At 36.3% G+C, this 19,703-nt stretch overlaps 1 protein-coding gene across 1 annotated transcript; it reads right to left on the minus strand.

Moving 5' to 3' along the window:
* Positions 1–10,229: 10,229 nt before the first annotated feature.
* On the minus strand, positions 10,230–11,168 carry OR51B5 (olfactory receptor, family 51, subfamily B, member 5). The gene is given in 1 exon segment (NM_001168852.1): positions 10,230–11,168. A coding segment is annotated over 1 exon segment (939 nt).
* Between the last annotated feature and the right edge of the window lie 8,535 nt (positions 11,169–19,703).

The following is a 19,703-nucleotide window of genomic DNA, read 5'->3' on the forward strand; positions in this document are numbered from 1 at the left end:
GACGAGTTGATGGGGCGCAGCAGACCAACATGGCACAAGTATACATATAAAATAAACCTGCATGTTATGCACATGTACCCCTACAACTTAAAAGTATAATAATAATAAATAAATTAAAAAGTAATACCTAAAATAAAAACCAAAAACACAGAAAAACTAATGCAAAATATTACTATTATCCATATTTTATTAAGAGTTTATAGCGTCCTATAATAAACTAATATTTAGAGTTTATGTAAATTATTGTATCATTTATCTATTATCACAGAATTGTCACATGACAAAGTCCTGTATAACATCAATGGCTGACAACATTAAACATTTATTTTTCACTCTAATGCATGGTTCAACTTATTTAGGCTGGACTTGCCTGGGCAGCACTGATCATTTCTGCCCCATCTGCTCAGGTACATAGGGTGCAGCTGTATGTCCCCATCCTATTGTTTTCCTGTGTCTTTCTTCCTATATCTATCACCCTTTTGTTGTGTCTATTTCTATATCGTCTCTTATTTTGCCCTCTCTAACTAAACCCCAGATGTCTCTTTTGCATCACCCAGATTTTAGCATAAAACTTAGCACAAAATTTTTACTGTTTACATTCTTTTACTAGTCTCTCAGACCAGACCTAGTGGCTCTAACTCATTGTAGTAAAAAACACAGTTCTACTCCCACTCCAACACTAACATTGCTTACCTTACTAACTGTTGTATTAATACATCAGTGGCCCTGGAAGCAATGACTGAGTTTGACATATTGATTGTAAAGTCATTTATAAAATTTTAATTATTTTATGATTAACACATTGATCACTGACTGGTATGCTGACTGTTAAACTGACTTATGTAAAAACAATGACTTCAAAATATTACTAATATACTAATTGGCTAATGTATAAGCTGAAAATGTGGGAGCTACAAAGAAGAGGAAGAAGGAGGCAGAAAGGGAACATAGGTGGATGTAAGATAAAGAAAACCGAGCCTAGAGAACTGCATCCAGAGGAGGAGGAGATGTAGTATAGAGACCTACAGGTGTCATGGTGACCCCACCCTGCACATTCACTCCCAAAGTCAGTCTCTTTCCTCTCCTGCATCTTCCAAAGAAAATTTCTATTGAAGGAAAAGTGTTCCTAATAGCACTGAGCTAATGAGAACTTCTAGATGTCAACTCAGAACTCTTAATTATTCATGTAAGCACCCACCACATAAAACTACCGTTTTTCTTTCAGAGTCAGCATTTTCTAAGAAGTTGAACTTCTGTGTTAAAGGTTGATACATCTGGCAGAATCCATAGATACAGATATCTTGCCTCTTTTCTCTATTTACCCTCTTGCAACAACTATGTGGTGGAAGAGAAGTCCAAGAAGATTGTTCTTTATTTTCCTCTCAATTGTCGTCATTCCATTCTCCCATAGTCACTAGAGCCTGACCTGAGGTATCAGAAATTAAGGGGAGAGGTGATTGCTAAGTCCTGGTGTAGAAATTAGTTTAAATGGTGTATCTGAAGACTGCTAACAGGGTTAATTTATGGGGTTATTTGTATTCAAAATTGTTCCCCAATATCTCTCTTGATGCTGGATAATTAGGCTGCTGGGATTCTTTTTTCAAGCCTCTTTTGGAGAAGGAAGTGGGCTCCAGAACTATGTTCTAAAGTCCCATATTTTCTTTGCAAAAAGAAAACAGAATTGTAGCTTCATCCAGCAGACGGAAGTCATGCTATCATACCACCTTTGCCTTGTATGATTCCCCACCTCAAAAAGAAGATACCGTGCAGCCTACTCTTGTTATTCCCTAATCCTGTAGCCAATAAGCTCACTCAACTTAGACAAAGCTTGATAAATCCCTCACACTTAATCTTTTCTTGGTTTCAAATAAGATTGTTTGTTATATATACTCACAAATGAGTACTGCTGATAAGTTCTTTCAAACAATAAGCTTGTTTTCTGTCTCTTGGTAAGTCTTGCCCAAGAATCAAGAGTTACTGCTTCTGGAGCAATATAAATCAAGTTTAAAAAATCTTATTTACTTTAAGTGTCCTGTAGTAATGTTAAAAAGGGGACATAGTGGAGGTATTCCTTACATCCCTGGCTTTCTCTGATAATTTGTACTTGAATACAATACTCGTAGTCTGTCAGAGAAATAAGGATCTGAGAATTTCTATTGTCTCATCAGTCTTGTGTCCTAAATTTATCCTGGAACTTCACCCAACTATGAGATTTTTAAAATGAATATGGGTGCTTCGTGATGAACCATGCGGGTCACATCTTGGCCCGTGACATTTCACATCAGTTAAGTTCCTCCTGAACTGCCATCTGCTCATAGGTCTTTCTAAATATAAGTAGAACAGTAGCAGGAAATCATGATTAAGAGTCAGTCTCTGGAAATGGCTTAAGTCTGAAAGTTTGTGTGTCCTGTTTGTACTCAGTGAAAATTAAGGTTTGGATTGATTTAGGGGAGCCATGCTTTGAATTTAAAATGAGGTGGGGGTAGTAAGACCCGGATATATTGATTTAATTTCAGGCTGCCCTCCTGTTTCATTAGTAGGTATATTGACCCTCTCACTGGTAGTACACTAGTCTTCTGCCCTATAAATATGACTCTATTCCTGGAAACATCACTTATCCTAGAACAGATATAAAGTAATTTCCTGCAGACTGCCCCAGAGTTGGGATAAAATCTCATGTGAAGTGACACTGTTGGTGGAGGATAAGCCTCCAGAGAATAGGAACAACTATTATCAGTCAACACTCAAAGTCACCAAGCTTAGGGGCACTGGGAGGAATTAGGCAGGGCACCCAAAGTATCTTCTATTTCCTTAAGTAGCCATTTATCTGTCTCTCCTTCATGTGTTTTCTAAGACCTTGTTCATTCTTTTCCTATTTCCTGCTGTATTGCCTGTGAAGTGAAGTATCATATCACAGCAGCATAATCTCAGATTGGGAAGGACCTCTATCTCCTGTAATAAAAGCCTTCTTTGATGCAGTGTTTCCTGACAAGGGTCATCCATTGAGTGCTTGTATCCTTCTCAATCATATAACTCAATATTTATTAGAATATCAGTTCTGAAAACACTCAGACAGTCATATTATTAGAAATTGCCTAACTTTTTAAAATGAAAATATTTTTCTGGTCTTCCCATTCGTTGGCTCTTGGCCTGAGCTCTGGTGTCACAGTCTATATCTAACTGCTGCCCTATATTACATACGGCATATAGGAAGGCAATATTCAGGTATTATAAGCTTATATTACTAACGATTCAGGAAGGTCTCTATCCTAGGATTTTTGCTGTTTGTTGAGTAAGTCTGTGCTGACAATACCGGCTTCTTTTTTTTTCTCTGTAGTTTGATTCTATTATCTGTCAGCCTGCTGGATTCCACAATCATCTCTGAAGATTCCATCCTTTAAATCATCCTCTACAGGCTCTGATGGTTAGTTTTATATGCCAATTTGACTGAGCCATGAAGTGCCCAAATATTTGTCAAACATCATTCTAGGTGTTTTTGTGAGGGTGTTTTCAGATGAGATTAATATTTAAATTGGTAGATCAAGTAAAGCAGACGGTCCTTCCTATTGCAGGCGGCTTCATCCAATCAGTTGAAAACCTGAATAGAACAAAAAGTCTGACCCTTCCCCAAATCAGAGAGAATTCTTCCTTATTGATAGCCTTCAAACTGGAATGTAGACCCTTTTTTCTGCCTTTAGATTGAACTGAAACATCAAAACTTCCTGGGTCTGAAGCCTGATGGTTTTGGGGTTGCAAGTACACCATCAATCCTCCTAGTTCTCAGGCCTTCAGACTTGGACTGGGACTAAACTACAGGGCTCTCTTGAGTTTTCAACTTGATGACTCACTTTGAATATCTTGGGACTTGCTTTCCTCTATGATCACATCTATTAATTCCTTATATTAGGTTGGTGCAACAGTAATTGCAGTTTTTTCCATTACTTTTTTTTAAATGCAGTGAATCACATTTATTAATTTCCATATTTTTATGTACATTCTAATTTTTTTAATCTTTATTTTTAAGTTCTGAGGTACACGTACAGGATGTGCAGGTTTATTACATAGGTAAATGTGTGCAATGGTCGTTTGCTGTACCTATCAACCCATCACCTAGGTGTTAAGCCCAGCATGCATTAGCTATTTTTTCTAATGCTCTCCCTCACCACACCCCACCCCTGACAGGCTCCAGTGTGTGTTGTTCTGCTCACTGTTTCCATGTGTTCTCATTTTCATTGTTCAGCTCCCACTTCTAAATGAGAACATGTGGTGTTTGGTTTTCTGTTCCTGCATTAGTTTGCTAAGGATAATGGCTTTCAGCTCCATCCGTGGCCCTGCAAAGGGTATGATCTCATTCCTTTTTTTTGGCTGTATAGTATTTCACTATGTGTTTTATGTACCACATTTTTTAAATCCAGTCTATCATTGATGGGCATTTGAGTTGATTCCATGTCATTGCTATTGTGAATAGTGCTACAATGAACATACATGTGCATGTATCTTAGTAACAGAATGATTTATACTCTTTTAGGTATATACCCAGTAATGGGATTGTGGGGTCAAATGGTATTTCTGGTTCTAAATCTTTGAGGAATTTCCACACTGTCTTCCACAATGGTTGAACTAGTTTACATTCCCACCAACAGTGTAAAAGTGTTCCTATTTCTCTGCAGCCTTGTTAGCATCTGTTGTTTCTTGACTTTTTAATAATCAACATTCTGACTGACTTGAGATGGTATTTCATTGTGGTTTTGATGTGTATTTCTCTAATGATCAGTGATATTGAGACTTTTTTCGTATATTTGTTGGCCACATAAATGTCTTCTTTTGAGAAGTGTCTGTTCATGTCATTGCCCACTTTTTAATGGGGTTGTTTGTGTGTGTGTGTTTTCTCTTTTTTTTTTTTTTTTTTTGTAAATTTGTTTAAGTTCCTCATAGATTCTGGATATTAGACCTTTGTCAGATGAATAGATTGCAGAAATTTTCTCCTATTCTGTAGGTTGCCTTTTTGCTCTGATGATAGTTTATTTTGCTATTTAGAAGCTCTTTATTTCGTTTCATTTTTCTTTATTTTGAGATGAAGTGTCACTCTGTCACCCATGCTAGAGTGCAGTGGTGCGATCTTAGCTCACTGCAACCTCTGTCTCCTGGGTTCAAGCAATTCTCCTGCCTCAGCCTCCTGAGCAGCTGGGGTTACAGGTGCGCACTACCATACCCAGCAAAAAAATTTTTTAAAATTATTTTTAGTAGAGATGGAGTTTCACCATGTTGGCCAGACTGTCCTTATACCCCTACCTCAAGTGATCCACCCACCTTGGCCTCCCAAAGTGCTGGGATTACAGGCATGAGCCACCACGCCCAATCTGTTTAGTTTAATTAGATCCCATTTGTCAGTGTTTGCTTTCGTTGCAATTGTTTTTGACATTTTCATCATGAAATCTTTGCTTGTGCCTATGTCTTGATTTATAGTTTTGGGTTTTACACTGAAGTCTTTAATCCATCTTGAGTTAATTTATGTATAAGGTATAAGGTAGGGGTCCAGTTTCAATTTTCTGTATATGGCTAGCCAGTTCTCCCAGCACAATTTATTAAATAGGGAATCCCTTCCCCATTACTTGTTTTTACCAGGTTTGTTGAAGATCAGATTGTTTTAGATGTGCGGTCTTACTTCTGAGTTCTCTATCCTGTTCCATTAGTCCGTGTGTCTGTTTTTGTATCAGTCCCATGTTGTTTCAGTTACTGTCACCTTGTAGTATAATTTGAAGTTGGGTAAATCCTGTTGATTCTATTATTCTGGAGAACCATGACTAACATAGGGCCATCTCATTTATTTTTGAGGCGCTTTGTCACTAATCACTATCATCTGTCAGTTTGGTGGCATGTACTTGAAATCAAGGGACATAAATTTTTTATATTTTCCCATAAAATAAATGTTGTCTATGAGTTTATTAATAACAATGACTGTGTCTAAGGATTTAGGCTATAAAATCAAAACAGATTTACATTCTTTAATTGGACATGGAGACCTCTGGGTCCTTAACCATTTCTAATCATCCTTGCTGCCCAATTTAATACTCATATAATCTAGTAAGTATCTTTAAATTCACCTTTCATTTACCCTATAAAAATCTGCATCTTTGGTGAAGGAACCCAGCAATTATTCGTTAATGCAATGAATAAAGTTCATCTGCCCCTTATCTAGTATAAATTCATTTTATATAGGAGGAAAAGTGATCTGTCAACTCATTAGACCATACATATTTTTTCAGTGGGTCTCTAAGATTCTTCCATGTCTTCTTAATCATTTCTAAGATTGGCTTATTTATTTTGTCTACAGGAATGTACACTTAGCCTTTCATTTCCTCAATCAAATATTCCTATGGTATATTATCCCTTCAAGCCCATACTATACAATTATAATATTATTTGAAAAAGAAAGGATGGTATTTGGCAATGGCTTTTTAAAATTCATATTCTTTTACACCTTAGATTTCCTATAACTACATGCTACTTATTTATCTTAATAGGCACCATGAAATTTATTCCTCATGAGGTCCTTCTCTATATAAGTTATATTTTTTCAGTCTTGAATGATCAAAAGCTGAATTACAGGCTTCACCTGCTGTAAGAAGGTGGTTCACCAGTTTGTTAGTCCACTGGGCCACTCCGAACTATACTCTTCTGATGAGCACAAACTTATGTGCAGTGCTTCCTGGGAGATAGTGTTATAAGTAGGCTTCTTTTTCTAACTTTCATTTTAAGTTCAGGAGAACAAGAGCAGGTTTGTTACATAGGTAAACTTGTGTCATGAGGGTTTGTTGTACAGATTATGTCATCACTCAGGATTAAGCCTAGTACCCATTTGTTACTTATCCTGATCCTCTCCCTCTTCTCACCCTCCACCCTCCAACAGGCCCCAGTGTGTGATGTTCCCTTCCATGTGTCCATGTGTTCTCATCATTTAGCTCCCACTTGTAAGTGAGAACATGTAGTATTTGGTTTTCTGTTCCTGTATTAACTTGCTAAGGCTTCTAATAGTACATAGCATTTTACCACAGGAAGACTTGTAGGAGATCACAGAAAGTTCTACATTTTATGATAATACTAACATATTGTGTTTATGATGATTGTTAAAATGGGTTTAGAATAGAAAAATATGTCTAAGTGGACTTCCACCATGTAGCCTTCTGTATAAATAAGTTTGAGATAATTATTTAGTTTTCCCTCCCACCAATGTCCTGTGTCTGTATTCATCCTACAGCATCTTCTCAATAAATTTAGTTTTTCACTTTCTTTCAGTCAGAAATGAACTTCTTAGACAGGGAAAATAACTTCATAAATCATTCATCAATGGTCAACTTTCCTGCCATTTTTAGGTTCCATTTCCTGTATTTTAGAAAAAGAGGCAGCTCTTCTACCTAACAGTATTTTCCAGTTTTAAATAATAGTTAGAGAAGATTCACATATCTGTAACTGAGATGATATAATTTTTAATAGTCTTTGGTTATAAGTGACTGAAACTCAACTGAAACTAGGCTGAACAAAATAAATTACAAGAAGAGGAGTTTATTAGGCTGTGGAATCAAAAAAAGATTCAAACTGTCCTCCTTGTCACTGAGTCTAAGGAAAACATGGAATCAGGGATTTGAAGATTCTTTGTATTTATTATCAGTTCTTTATCTACAATTTACTTTAAATACTTATTACAGTTTGAAGTCACTTGCCTGATGAAAAACATTGTCATTAACGATTTTAAGTATTGCATTTTAGTACTTCTACCACAATAAAAGCATTACTCTTTTTTTTGCAATGTCATATTGAGAAATTATTTTTTAAAAAGTTCTACTGCAGTTAAGAGTTTGGAGATACAATGCAAAATACCAGTTTTCATAGGGAACAATATTTTTGAAGTAGAAAGAAGAGAAATTTTCAGAAAAAGGAAGTAGGTACTACTTCTATAAGCATGATGGAATATAAGGCAAAAAGTAGAAGCCACTAAGGATAGACTATTTTAGTGGCGTACCATTCACACGGGCCTTATAATTAGAAGATATAAATGTGAATCACGACTATACCACTTATAAATTTTATGCCCTTGGAGGGAATATTTAACTTTTTATATTAAATTTCCCCATCAAGAAAACAGTGATAATATCTACCTCACAATATTTTTATGAATAAAATAAGTTGTGGATGTGGTAGAGCATAATTAAGGGACATATGTTTGGTTTTATGAATGAAAGTAGGACAAAAACCTACCATCACATACATGCACTCACACTCACAATTTAGTATTCAGACTGTGTTGCTCAGATGACATGGAGTGACAAGGATTAAAAAAATGATAAAGCCTATAGCTTTTTTATGTGCTCAGGTTTTTTCACAATTATGTCTCTTATTTATTTATTTTATTTATTTATTTATTGAATAATAAATAATAAATATAAGAGTCTTGCTCTGTCGCCCAGGCTGGAGTGCAGTGGCGCGATCTCGGCTCACTGCAAGCTCCGCCTCCTGGGTTCACGCCATCCTCCTGCCTCAGCCTCTGGAGTAGCTGGGACTACAGGCGCCCACCATCACGCCCGGCTAATTTTTTTTAAATATTTTTAGTAGAGACAGGGTTTCACCGTGTTCACTAGGATGGTCTCGATCTCCTGACCTTGTGATCCGCCCACCTCGGCCTCCCAAAGTGCTGGGATTACATCACAATTACATCTCTTAATGAAACAGAATATAAATGAGGATTGCAGTTTTTCTTAAGTTGGACTCTCTATGAGCAAAGCCTGAGATAGGGATTCAGATGTGTGCAATTTATTAATGAATGCTCTCAGGAGACAGGGAGCAAGGAAAAACAGTGTAGACCGAGAAAGGAGGTAAGCAAGTGTATAGTCACGGCTGGAGCTTAGTTTCAGAAGGCAAGAGGGTCAGTATTTGCCTATGGCCTGCTTCCTGGGGAGCAGGGGCCATTTTCTTCATGAGACATTTCCTACTAAGTTGAGAACAACAACCTGCAGAAAGCAGAAACCATGAACAATGAGCAGCCAACATTCACAGATGCACAGTTCTGTAAAATGATCTGGGCAAAACACCAAAGACATAAACAGTATCTTCTATATAGTCCCCTCTCCTGTCTCACTGAAGTATTATTTTTGCTCTGATTAAAGTGTAATTAAGGCGTAACCTCCCTCTTTTTAGGATATTTTAAATTGAGTTATGGGTCGCTTCCTAACTCATTAGACAATTTTAATCAAATGAGAATGACATTATTTTATTCTTCGGGAAATTTATACTTCTTAAATGGAATCAGGATGTATGTATAGAAAGCAATCATTCTTCAAAAAAATGCAAAAGCCTATTTTTTGTGTCTTCAGATCTTGTTCATAGCAAAAGGAGGTGAAGAAACTGTCCCTTCTGCTAATTCAAACTAGTTAGCCACAGGTAGATATCTGGGGATGGCCTCAACATCAGAGCTAGCAATTAGGGTAGTGGGATAAGAATGAGAGCAAGATAGAAGGAGGTACCGACTGTGTCTACATCCTCTCATTTATCCATGATTCCTCTTCTCACATTTTTTTTTTTTGTTACAAGTTTGTCAGAAGGTACTGTCTTGAGGAATAAATATGAGTTTATTGTTTTTGAGACAAATTCATGATCATTTGATTGAGGGAGAAGGAACCAACTAGACTGTTGGGATGATGAGTGATTAGTTCACTGATCAAAGAAGATTTTATTCTTTTTTGCAGGAAAATTCCTGAGCTTCAGTGACCAAATTTATAGGTTCCCATTGTTTGTATGGACATCTGCAGAGGAATTCATAGGAGTTGGAAATTGGATTTGATATAGTAAACCAAACTCTATTCCATTTCACTCAAACCAACTAATAATTTTATATTTTTATGACTCTGTTACTATCTGCTAACTTTATACCATGAAATAAACATGTTAGTTACATTATAGACATACCCATAGATGCCTAAGGTATTGTTATCACAATAATTTAGTGGAAAGCTTAGAGAAATATTCTGTATACAGGAATGCAACAAAAATTTGTACAAACTACATTTAGCTAAAGAGTTGGGCTTAAAGAGATACCTTAGGGAAACTTAAAGCTCTATTTTAACACCTATTTTACCAAGTCATATGAGCATGTATGCTAGATATGAGACTTCTTTGTTCTCCTGCTAAATATTAGAGTGTTTACATTTTGTGAGAGTGACTGTGATGGTTGGAGATCAGGTTCCAATTCTATGGGTAGTAAAAAGGTGAAGAATGCCATTCTTAATCTGCTTGGTCTTGACACTATATATTATAGGATTCATTAGTGGAGGGAACAGAAAATAGACATAGCTCATAATGAGGTGAACAATATGTGAAACCTGCTTTCCAAAACGATGAATCAGAGATAATCCAATCACTGCAACATAGAAAACCAGGACACAGCAGATATGGGAAACACAGGTATTGAGAGCCTTAGCCCTCTCCTCTCTGGAGGCAATGCTCAGGACAGTCTTGAGTATCAACACATAGGAGATGAAGATAATCAGAGAATCTAGCACAAATATAAAGACCACAAGCACAACTGGGTACAGTTGGTTGAAGGTGGTATCAGCACAGGCCAGTTTAATGACATCCTGGTGAAGGCAGAATGCATGTGAAAGAACATAGGAGTGACAATAGACAAAAAAATAGAGGGGCATGATTGGGGGAACAACAGATACAAATCCCCTAATCAGAACTCCCAGCCCAATCTTCACTATTCGAGTAGTAGTAAGCATGGAGGTATATCTAAGAGGGTTGCAGATGGCAATAAAACGGTCATAGGCCATGGCAAGCAGAATGCCAGACTCGACAAAGGAAAGTGAGTGTATAAAGTAGGCCTGGGAAAAGCAGGCTGCGCTTCCAATCTCCCTGTAATCCAGCCAGAGGACTCCCAGCACCGTGGGCATTGTGGTCAGGGTCAGCCCCAGGTCTGTGGCAGCCAGCATGGACAGAAAGAAGTACATGGGCTCATGAAGATTGTGATCTTCCTTAATGAGAAGAAGGAGGGTGCCATTGCCAAAAAGGACAGACATATAGATGAACAAGAAAAATAAGGAAATCCAGTGATGAGCTGCCTCCAAGCCTGGAAAACCAGTCAACAGGAAGGGATGCAAGCTGCCGTTGGACCACATCCTGGGTTTATTGAGTTTATATAGAAGAAATGTCTTTCTGTTTCTGTTATTACCACAATGCGCAGTTTTGCCTTCAGGGTATCACTTCGATCATATGATTCTCAGAATTGTTCCCTAAAGACAACAATGACATCAATATAAGTGATTGTTTCTCAAAATGCATTCTTAGGATTACCTATACTATTTGTATTCTTAACTGCACATTCCAGGATCTATCTCCTACCTACTTAATCAAATTCTTGGAGTTTCAAGTGTTTATATGCATTTAAGCATTCTCTTCAGAAAAATTTTTATGTAAACTTCAACTCTAAACTGTTTCCCTTAACTATGCAGATTTTAAAGAATCCATATTCTATGGGGCATTCAAGGGGATTTCAAGGATCCTAACACTAATTTATTTCTAGTCTACTACTTAAACCTGTAATTGCCTTCACAATACTGATCCCTAATCCACATTTTCCTGCATATAAAGACTTACCTGAATTATCAGCTAAAGTCTCAACAGCCTAAGAAAGAAAAGTATGGGAAGAGAAACTCTGCCACTACCACTGTAGCTAAGGAGCAGACAGAGAAAGAAACACTTGGCCTCCCGATTTCATGGACTAGTGATGGGGAACAGACATTCACGATTGGTGTGAATTACCCTCTTGTTGGATCCTTCAGTACTACTCACTACTTGTGACAATGGCTCAGTCTAATTGTAAGTTAGATAATCATAGACTTTGGGGCTGGAATAAATGATTAGGCCAGCCAAAGACATCACTTATAATAGTGTATCTCCTTCAGTTTAAACATCTTACTGTTTCTTATTTACAAGTAGTGTCTTTTTCTTTTTAAATTATTTTTCCATAGGCCCCCTCAAGTAATTCCCTAGAATCTGACCTCTCTCATTTCAAGTTCTCCATTTGTATTTAAACAACCATCTTCCTGGTTTCCTTCCCTTTATCCCCAGCCATAGGCTTCTGAATCTGTTCTCCCCAATACTGAGTGAGAGCTATTTCACTGCTTAAACAGGGTGCTGTCTTTTACTGAAGAGAAGAGATTAGTCCTTTGATAAGGTTTTAATATTCCTTCTGCCACGAGACTAGGGACTTCTTGCATATAGAAATGTGTTTATTTGCTTTGCTCAATCCCTTGCAAAGTATCTAACATGTGGCCGATATACATTCTTCAGTTCACCTAATATTTTTGAACGCCCATCATGAATGGCGTTTAAAGCTCTCTGGAATTAAATGGTAATAAGACAAAGTCCCTAATCTTATAAACCATAAATTAAGTTGAAAAATAAGTAAGACAATTTTAAATAAATATAAGTGCAAGTTTAACATAAAACAGTACTGTTCGATGTAGATTAATTGGATGGTATTGTATACAAGTTAGTATAGCAGTTTGAGGGACCTAGAACTGCACCTGTGAGGAGGTCCCATTTGACCTGCGACTTCAATAAAAAATGAAACCTGACCATATACAGACCTAGAGGAAGACTATTCCAGAGGGAAAATCAGCATAACTGGCGTTTGATAAGAAAACAGGAGAGGGACAATAGAAAATGTCAAGGAAGCAGGTAGTAATCAGGTGTCATAGGGCCTTATAGACCACAACGGGATTTTTGTTTTGTTTTTACTATAAATGTAGTGAAGATATTAGAACATTTTGAAAATCACAATAGAAAATAGTGTGGTGACATATTCTGAATTGTATTTTTAAATTACTCACTTAGACTGCTATGTGAAGAATACTAAGCAAGAGACAAGAGAAGAGATGAGTTAGAAAGCTATTTTAAAAATCCATATGAAGAGTGATGGCGACCTTGACTAGGAGAGAAGCAGGGGAAATGAAAAAAAGAGAAAAATACAAAAACTTAAACAGATACAGACGCATTTTTGAGATAGTGGGAAGATTTGCTGATATATTAAAAATGAGAGTTGGGGAAAAGTGAAATGAGGCTTCACCTACATTTCTGTTTGAACAAATGAAAGAATGCTGAATCCATTTACTCAAAATGGAATTCTGAGGGGGATACACATTTACTTGTGAGGAAATCGAGAGTCATTAGTAAATATAGCTGAGTTAGAGCAAATTCATTCCTTGCTTTTTGTTGTTGTTGTCCCATACCAGAACAACTTCTTGAAGTTGTTTTTATCCACAATTAAAAAGATGTTCTTATCCAAATATACCCCTTCAGAGTTACTTTGTCAGTGTAAGGCACTACCCTAAAGATGCCACCAAAGAAAATGATCCTCTTACCTTCCACCTGTATAGATGAGATCTAACTGTAACAGTTTCAGTGAAGAGGTGCCAGACAACTGGGCATGAGGCAACAACTCAGCACTTTTGGCTTGATTATAAGGAATAAAAAATTGAAAGAATCATTTTTCAGCATCCATATTCTGTCCTAGGACCGAGAGACATAAACCAGAATTCAGTGCTTATTGAACATACGATGAGTGATGTGTATTTTTCAGTTACTAGACGCGAAGATGATCCAGCTTAGTTCCTCCCCTTCTGTGTTCTATGTACAACTTCATTTCTCTGTCAACACTCTTACTTCTCTGACATTTCAGCAATAATCTCCTTTAACCCAATCTTTCACTGTATCTCAGCTTTGTGAAAAATTCCTTCTTATAAAAGAATATGCAGCACAAGTGATGAATCGCTACAGGGAAACTAACCAAAGTATAAGGCAATGATTGTATTTTGCCAATAACCTGCAACTTAAAGTTTCCCCTTCTCCATTCCCAAGAATTCCATGCAGACATACCTTGTAATGCAGCTATAATAGTGATCTATGGACTCACTCTACTTTGTTTTGTGGAAAATTCCCGTGTCCTCAGCTAGTTGCAGCTGTAGGTTTCTAAGAAGAAAGACAGTAAGAGAAGAGATAAAAGCTGAGGAAAAAAAATATAAGGAAGGAAAAAGATCACAAAGACTGAGGATAGAGCCAAGAAGAAGATTCTATAATTGAACACCTAGAAAATCAGATAAAGTTCTGCCATTTACAGCCATAATTTTTCTCTGCTTTGTTTAAAAAGCAAAATCTAGTAGAATAAGGGTGCCTTCCTGTTCATCTCTTAGAAAGGAAAGGAGACATATGAGAGGGTCATATTCACATCACTGAGTACTGAAGGTATTAGGTAGTGGTTGGTAGCACTTGGAATTGTTTTTGAAATGCTGTCAACTTCTGGCTGAATTCTGTACACATATCCAAAGCTGTGGACTATTGAGATCCTTCAATAGGAAATCCTTCTCCTTATCTTTCTCTGGAGAGCTTATAGAAGAGTCTCCTAGTACACTCCTTACATATCTAGGAGTATTTCACCATACTCCCATGTACCATAACTTGATTGATGGTGAGGAGGAGCAGGATTATTGTGTCTTGCCTAAAGACTCAGATCATGTTGTTCCTTCTCAACATCTGTTAAGAGAAGCAGTCACTGAGGTTATTAATAAAGACAGCACCTTCCCAGATGTCTCCCTTTTATAGCCAACTTGGACCTTAAGGAATATTTACTCTGTATTAACTCGTCCTTTGAGGGAGGTGGAACACTTAATTAGTCCTCCAAAGCTCTTAAACAATCTTTTTCCAAACAAAGTTACTGAGCTAATCAAGCCACTGGTAGGAACTTTATGTGTGGGGAATCAGACAGCCTGTCTTCATAGCCCCAGCAGACTCTGGTGTCATCTTTGGGAGGTAATCTATTCCCTATACTTACTTCAAAGGTCAAATCTTTCCCAGTTTATCTCAAGAGAAAGCTGTATATCTTCTTGGCCTATGTAATCTGAATTTCAATTATATTTCCTGCTTGGTTTAGATCAGAGAAACCTTGAAAGTAGAGAGCTATATAGACGAGAGTCAATATAATAAAATTCAGGCAGCCTTCTCTAGTACCCAATGTGAACCCACAATCTGCAGTTAACACTAACTATTCCCTTGTTGAGTTTAATCCACCAGAAGTTTTCTCTTTCCCGGGGGATGCAGCAGGCATGCTCATCACTACGGTGCTTCAGCCAAGCACACCACATCACTTTAGTCCCAGGGACTGTAATATTTTTGGTTTCCCCTCCAATCCTGACAGGAACTACTCTGCCTATTATTGGTTTTAAGGGGAAATATACTTATATTACCAGAAGAACAAATTTCCTTTCACTGAATAAATTATTCAGCTGTTACTATGCTGTGTTATAATTAATGTAATGATCAATGCAAATCAAAGACTATCACTAACTGTTATGAATTGAATCATGTCCCAACCCAAAATTTATATATTAAAGTACTAACCCCTAGTAACTGAGAATGTGGCTGTATTTAGAGATAGGTCTTGAAAGAAGTGATTAAGTTAAAATGAGGTCATTAGGGTGTATCCTAATTGAATATGACTTGTGTCCTTATAGGAAGAGGAAATTTGAATATGGACAGATACAAAGGGAAAACTATGTGAACACACAAGGAGAAGATGGCCATCTATAAACCAAGGAGAGAGGGTTCAGAAGAAACCAACCCTGCCAACACCTTGATTCTGGACTTCTAGCCTTCAGAACTTATGAGAAAATTAGTTTCTGTGGTTTAAGCCATGCAGTCTATGGTACTTCGTTATGGAAGTGCTAGAAAATTCTCTAGCAATGTAAACATGGGCAAGCTACTTAACCTTTTCAATACTGAATGTATATTTAGGTATAAACTTAATAAATATGTATAGAAATTAATGCTGCCTATTACAAAATACTGATGATAGACCTAGACAGGCTGATAAAACGTTCTTGGACATTTTATCAAAGAAATGAATACTTACGTTTATACAAAGACTTGCACATGAGTGTTCATAAAAGCTTTATTTTTATCATTGCTAAAAACTGGGAACAACCCAAATGTTCTTCAATAGGTGAATAGATACACTGTGGTACCACTTGCAAGAGATTGCTGCTTAGCAATAAAAAAAATAACAAACTATTAACACATGGAACTAGTGGATATATCTTGGAAAAATTCTGCTTAGTGGAAAAAAAAGCCAATGATTTCATCTACATAGTTTTATTGAAATGGTAAAGTTATCGATAGGGAAATCAGCAGTTGCTATGGTTTAGAGATAAAGAAGAAGAGTAAATGTTTCTAAAAAGAAGTAGTGTGAGGGAGCCTTGTGGAGATAGGTTTATTCTGTATTTTGACAGTGGTAGTATGCATATTAATCTAAACATGTAATAAAATTGCATAGAACTATATACGTATACACAAATATATCAGTGCATGTAAAACTAATGGAATTTAAATAATCTGTGTGGATCATATCAATATCAATTTGCTGGTTCCGATAGTTATTCACGATGTAACCACTAGGTAAAAATGGATTGAGATGTCCACAGGATCTCCCTTTATATTTTTTGCAACTTCTTATGAATCTATAATTATTTCAAAATAAAAGGTTAAGAAAACAAATGCCCTTAAAGTGAAGGACTTATTTATTTATTTTGCTTTTGTTTTTTGTTTTGTTTTGTTTTGTTTTGTTTTGTTTTTTTGCTTTTTTTTTTTTTTTTTTTTTTTTTTTTTTTTTTTTTTTTTTTTTTTTGCTTTTTTATGTGGAAACTTTACTGAAACTCCAGATAAGCATCAGTCTCTGTGAAACTTTGGTGACCACAGGTGCAGTTGAAAACCAGTAAAACCCTGCAGATATTTTTGGAATATCTGGATAATATGTTCATTGGTCTGTAAGTGATGAGAACTGAAATTAGATTGGGCATACAAATCTGCAAGTTCTTGGAAAATGGCCTCCAAATATAAGATATTAACAAAGAAATTGTTGTAGACATGAGATACATGTAGACATGTTGTAGACATGTTGTAGTCCAGAATCCCCTTTAGAGAAAGACTTCCTGGTCAGGCACAGTGGCTCAAGCCTGTAATCCCGGACTTTGGGAGGCCGAGGCAGGTGGATCACCTGAGGTCAGGAGTTTGAGACCAGCCTGGCCAACATGGTGAAACCCCATCTCTACTAAAAATACAAAAATTAGCCAGGCATGGTGGTGGGCTCCTGTAATCCCAGCTACTCAGGAGGCTGAGGCAGGAGAATCACTTGAACCCGGGAGGCAGAGTTTCCAGTGAGCCAAGATTGCATCACTGCATTCCAGCCTGGGCAACAAAGCAAGACTCTTAAAAAAAAAAAAAAAAAAAAAAAAAAAAAAAACGAAAAAAGGGAGAGAGAGAGAGAGATTTCCTGCCTTGCTCTGGGAATATGTCAGCAGACAGTCTTCCACTCTCAGCTCATACAGGACCCTCAGCTGCACAGAACCACTTTGCCCAAAGCCAAGACCTCCCTGGGGCAACTCACATCTGATGACTAAGTGAGGCAGGGTTTTGAAAACCTGGCCATTTCCCCCAATGTGGGGTAATATCGTTGGGTAATACTTGCTTCAGAGCTTTCTCCTAGATTGGTCAAGCCTTTGCCAGCCTGTATATCAGTCTGATTTCTTTCTCTGACCAATTCTACCTCCTCCTTCTTTCTTTCAAAGGTATTGCTTTCTAGTAAATACATTTTACTTTAAAAAGTGTCAGTATCTACTTCTGGATAGCCCAGCCTGTGTCAGGAACATAGTCAGTTATCACATGGCTTGATTATCTGTGAATGTGTACATTTGGTTGTTTAATGAGAATATAAATGTTCTGGATAGGGAGCTACTATAAAATATATCATCACACAGGTGATACCATACCTATTTCTGCTAACAAGATAATGTTGTAACTATGTGAAATGCTGCAAGAGGGTGGATCCAGCTATGGTTGTGATTTCCAGGGTCATTCTGGGAGCAAAAACAATGCAGGCTAATCAAAGGCACAAAACCAATCTGGGCATGAAAATTTTTGATCCCCACCTCAAACCATAGGCAAAATTCAATTTATGGTGAATAATTAAATAAAGATATTATAAGGTAACAGAGTGATTTTTATTCATTGATTTTAGATTTAAGATGCCTTAACTATTACACACAAATAAAACCATAAATAAATCTGAATTGAAATTAAAAACTTATTTTTGTGAAAATTATTAAGAGAATACAAATGTCAGGTATAAGTTGTAAATGTTCTATACTTATATCTGGCACAAGAGTTATATAAATAATTTATAAATAAAACCCCAAAATCAATAAGAGAATAATAGACAACCTACTTGTTTTTGAAATGGGTAAAAGGCTGAAAAAGGTACTTTACAAAGGAAGCAAGTGATCAATAAATATATGAAAATGTGTGCAATGTTATTCATTATCAAGGAAATGCAAATCAAAATTTCAATGAGATATGAGTACACACGCAGTAGAATCGCTTCTTAGAAAACCCCAAAACACCTAGTGTTGTTAAAGATGTAAACCAACTGAAACTCTGATGAACTGTTAGTGGAATATATTTTTAACAAATTATCACTTTAGAAATTATTTGATAGTATCTACTGTAGATAAGTATATGTTTATCCAAAGAATTGTATTCCTATGATGAGGCCTAATAGAAATTCATATGTATATGCACAAAAACAAGCAGTCAAATAAACATGTAGCAGAATTATCTAAGTAGCATTCTGTGACAGCCCCAACTATTACTGTTAACTATCAAGAGCACCAGAGTAAATATGGGGTATATTCATACCATGGGAATATTGCATAGGAATGAAAATGAACAAACTATTATTACGTAAAAGCACACAGATATTTCTCAAAAACATAATGATGAGTACAGAATCAAGACGTGAAAGAAAACATAGACTATAATTCCATTTACATAAAGGTGACAACTTAATAAAACTAATTTGGAAGGTGAACTTGAAAAGAGTGCAAAGGAATTTTTGAGGTAAGTTCTAGCTCTTGTTCTGGGTGGCAACTACGTGAGTGAACTTATTCTGCAACAAATTCATTGAGCTAGACCTTTATGATGTGTTCACACTTCTTTATGTAAATTAACCTTAATAATTTTTTTTTACTAAATAACAATAGGTTCATTGAAGCCCTTTCTGCTCTCTATCATGTATTTTCTCAATACTCTTTTCATCATCATTGTATCAGTAATCAAATATTTAATTTAATTTATTAACCATTAAAATAAATTAAATCTCACCATTTGCTGAATGAGAAAAAAAATGTATTTGTATGTTCATTGTATATCCTTTATACATACATCTGTACTACTACACATGTTTAAAAAATCTGGTTGCTAGGGAAAATAGTGTTCATGAGACAGTGGTTTAATCTGGAAGTGAAAATTGCTGTCTATCAATCAGAGAAATATTAAATCGCCTGTAAGATCATCTATCTCCAATGGTAGAAACTGGGGAATATAGCATTGATTCCACGGTTTAAACACTTGAACATCTAAATTATGAAATGCCATACAATTATGAAAGATAGAGTCTGTTTCTCACACAGTTCACTGTGCAATAAGGGAAGATAATCCAAAATGCAAATAATTAAAATAAGTTTAATTGGTTATGACAGACATGACAATATTTGACATGAATTGTTTATTAAATGTTGAGTACCATTTCAAGTGCTTTCTCTTTA

Source organism: Papio anubis, chromosome 12, assembly GCF_008728515.1.
Source record: "Papio anubis isolate 15944 chromosome 12, Panubis1.0, whole genome shotgun sequence".
Lineage (NCBI taxonomy): Eukaryota > Metazoa > Chordata > Mammalia > Primates > Cercopithecidae > Papio > Papio anubis.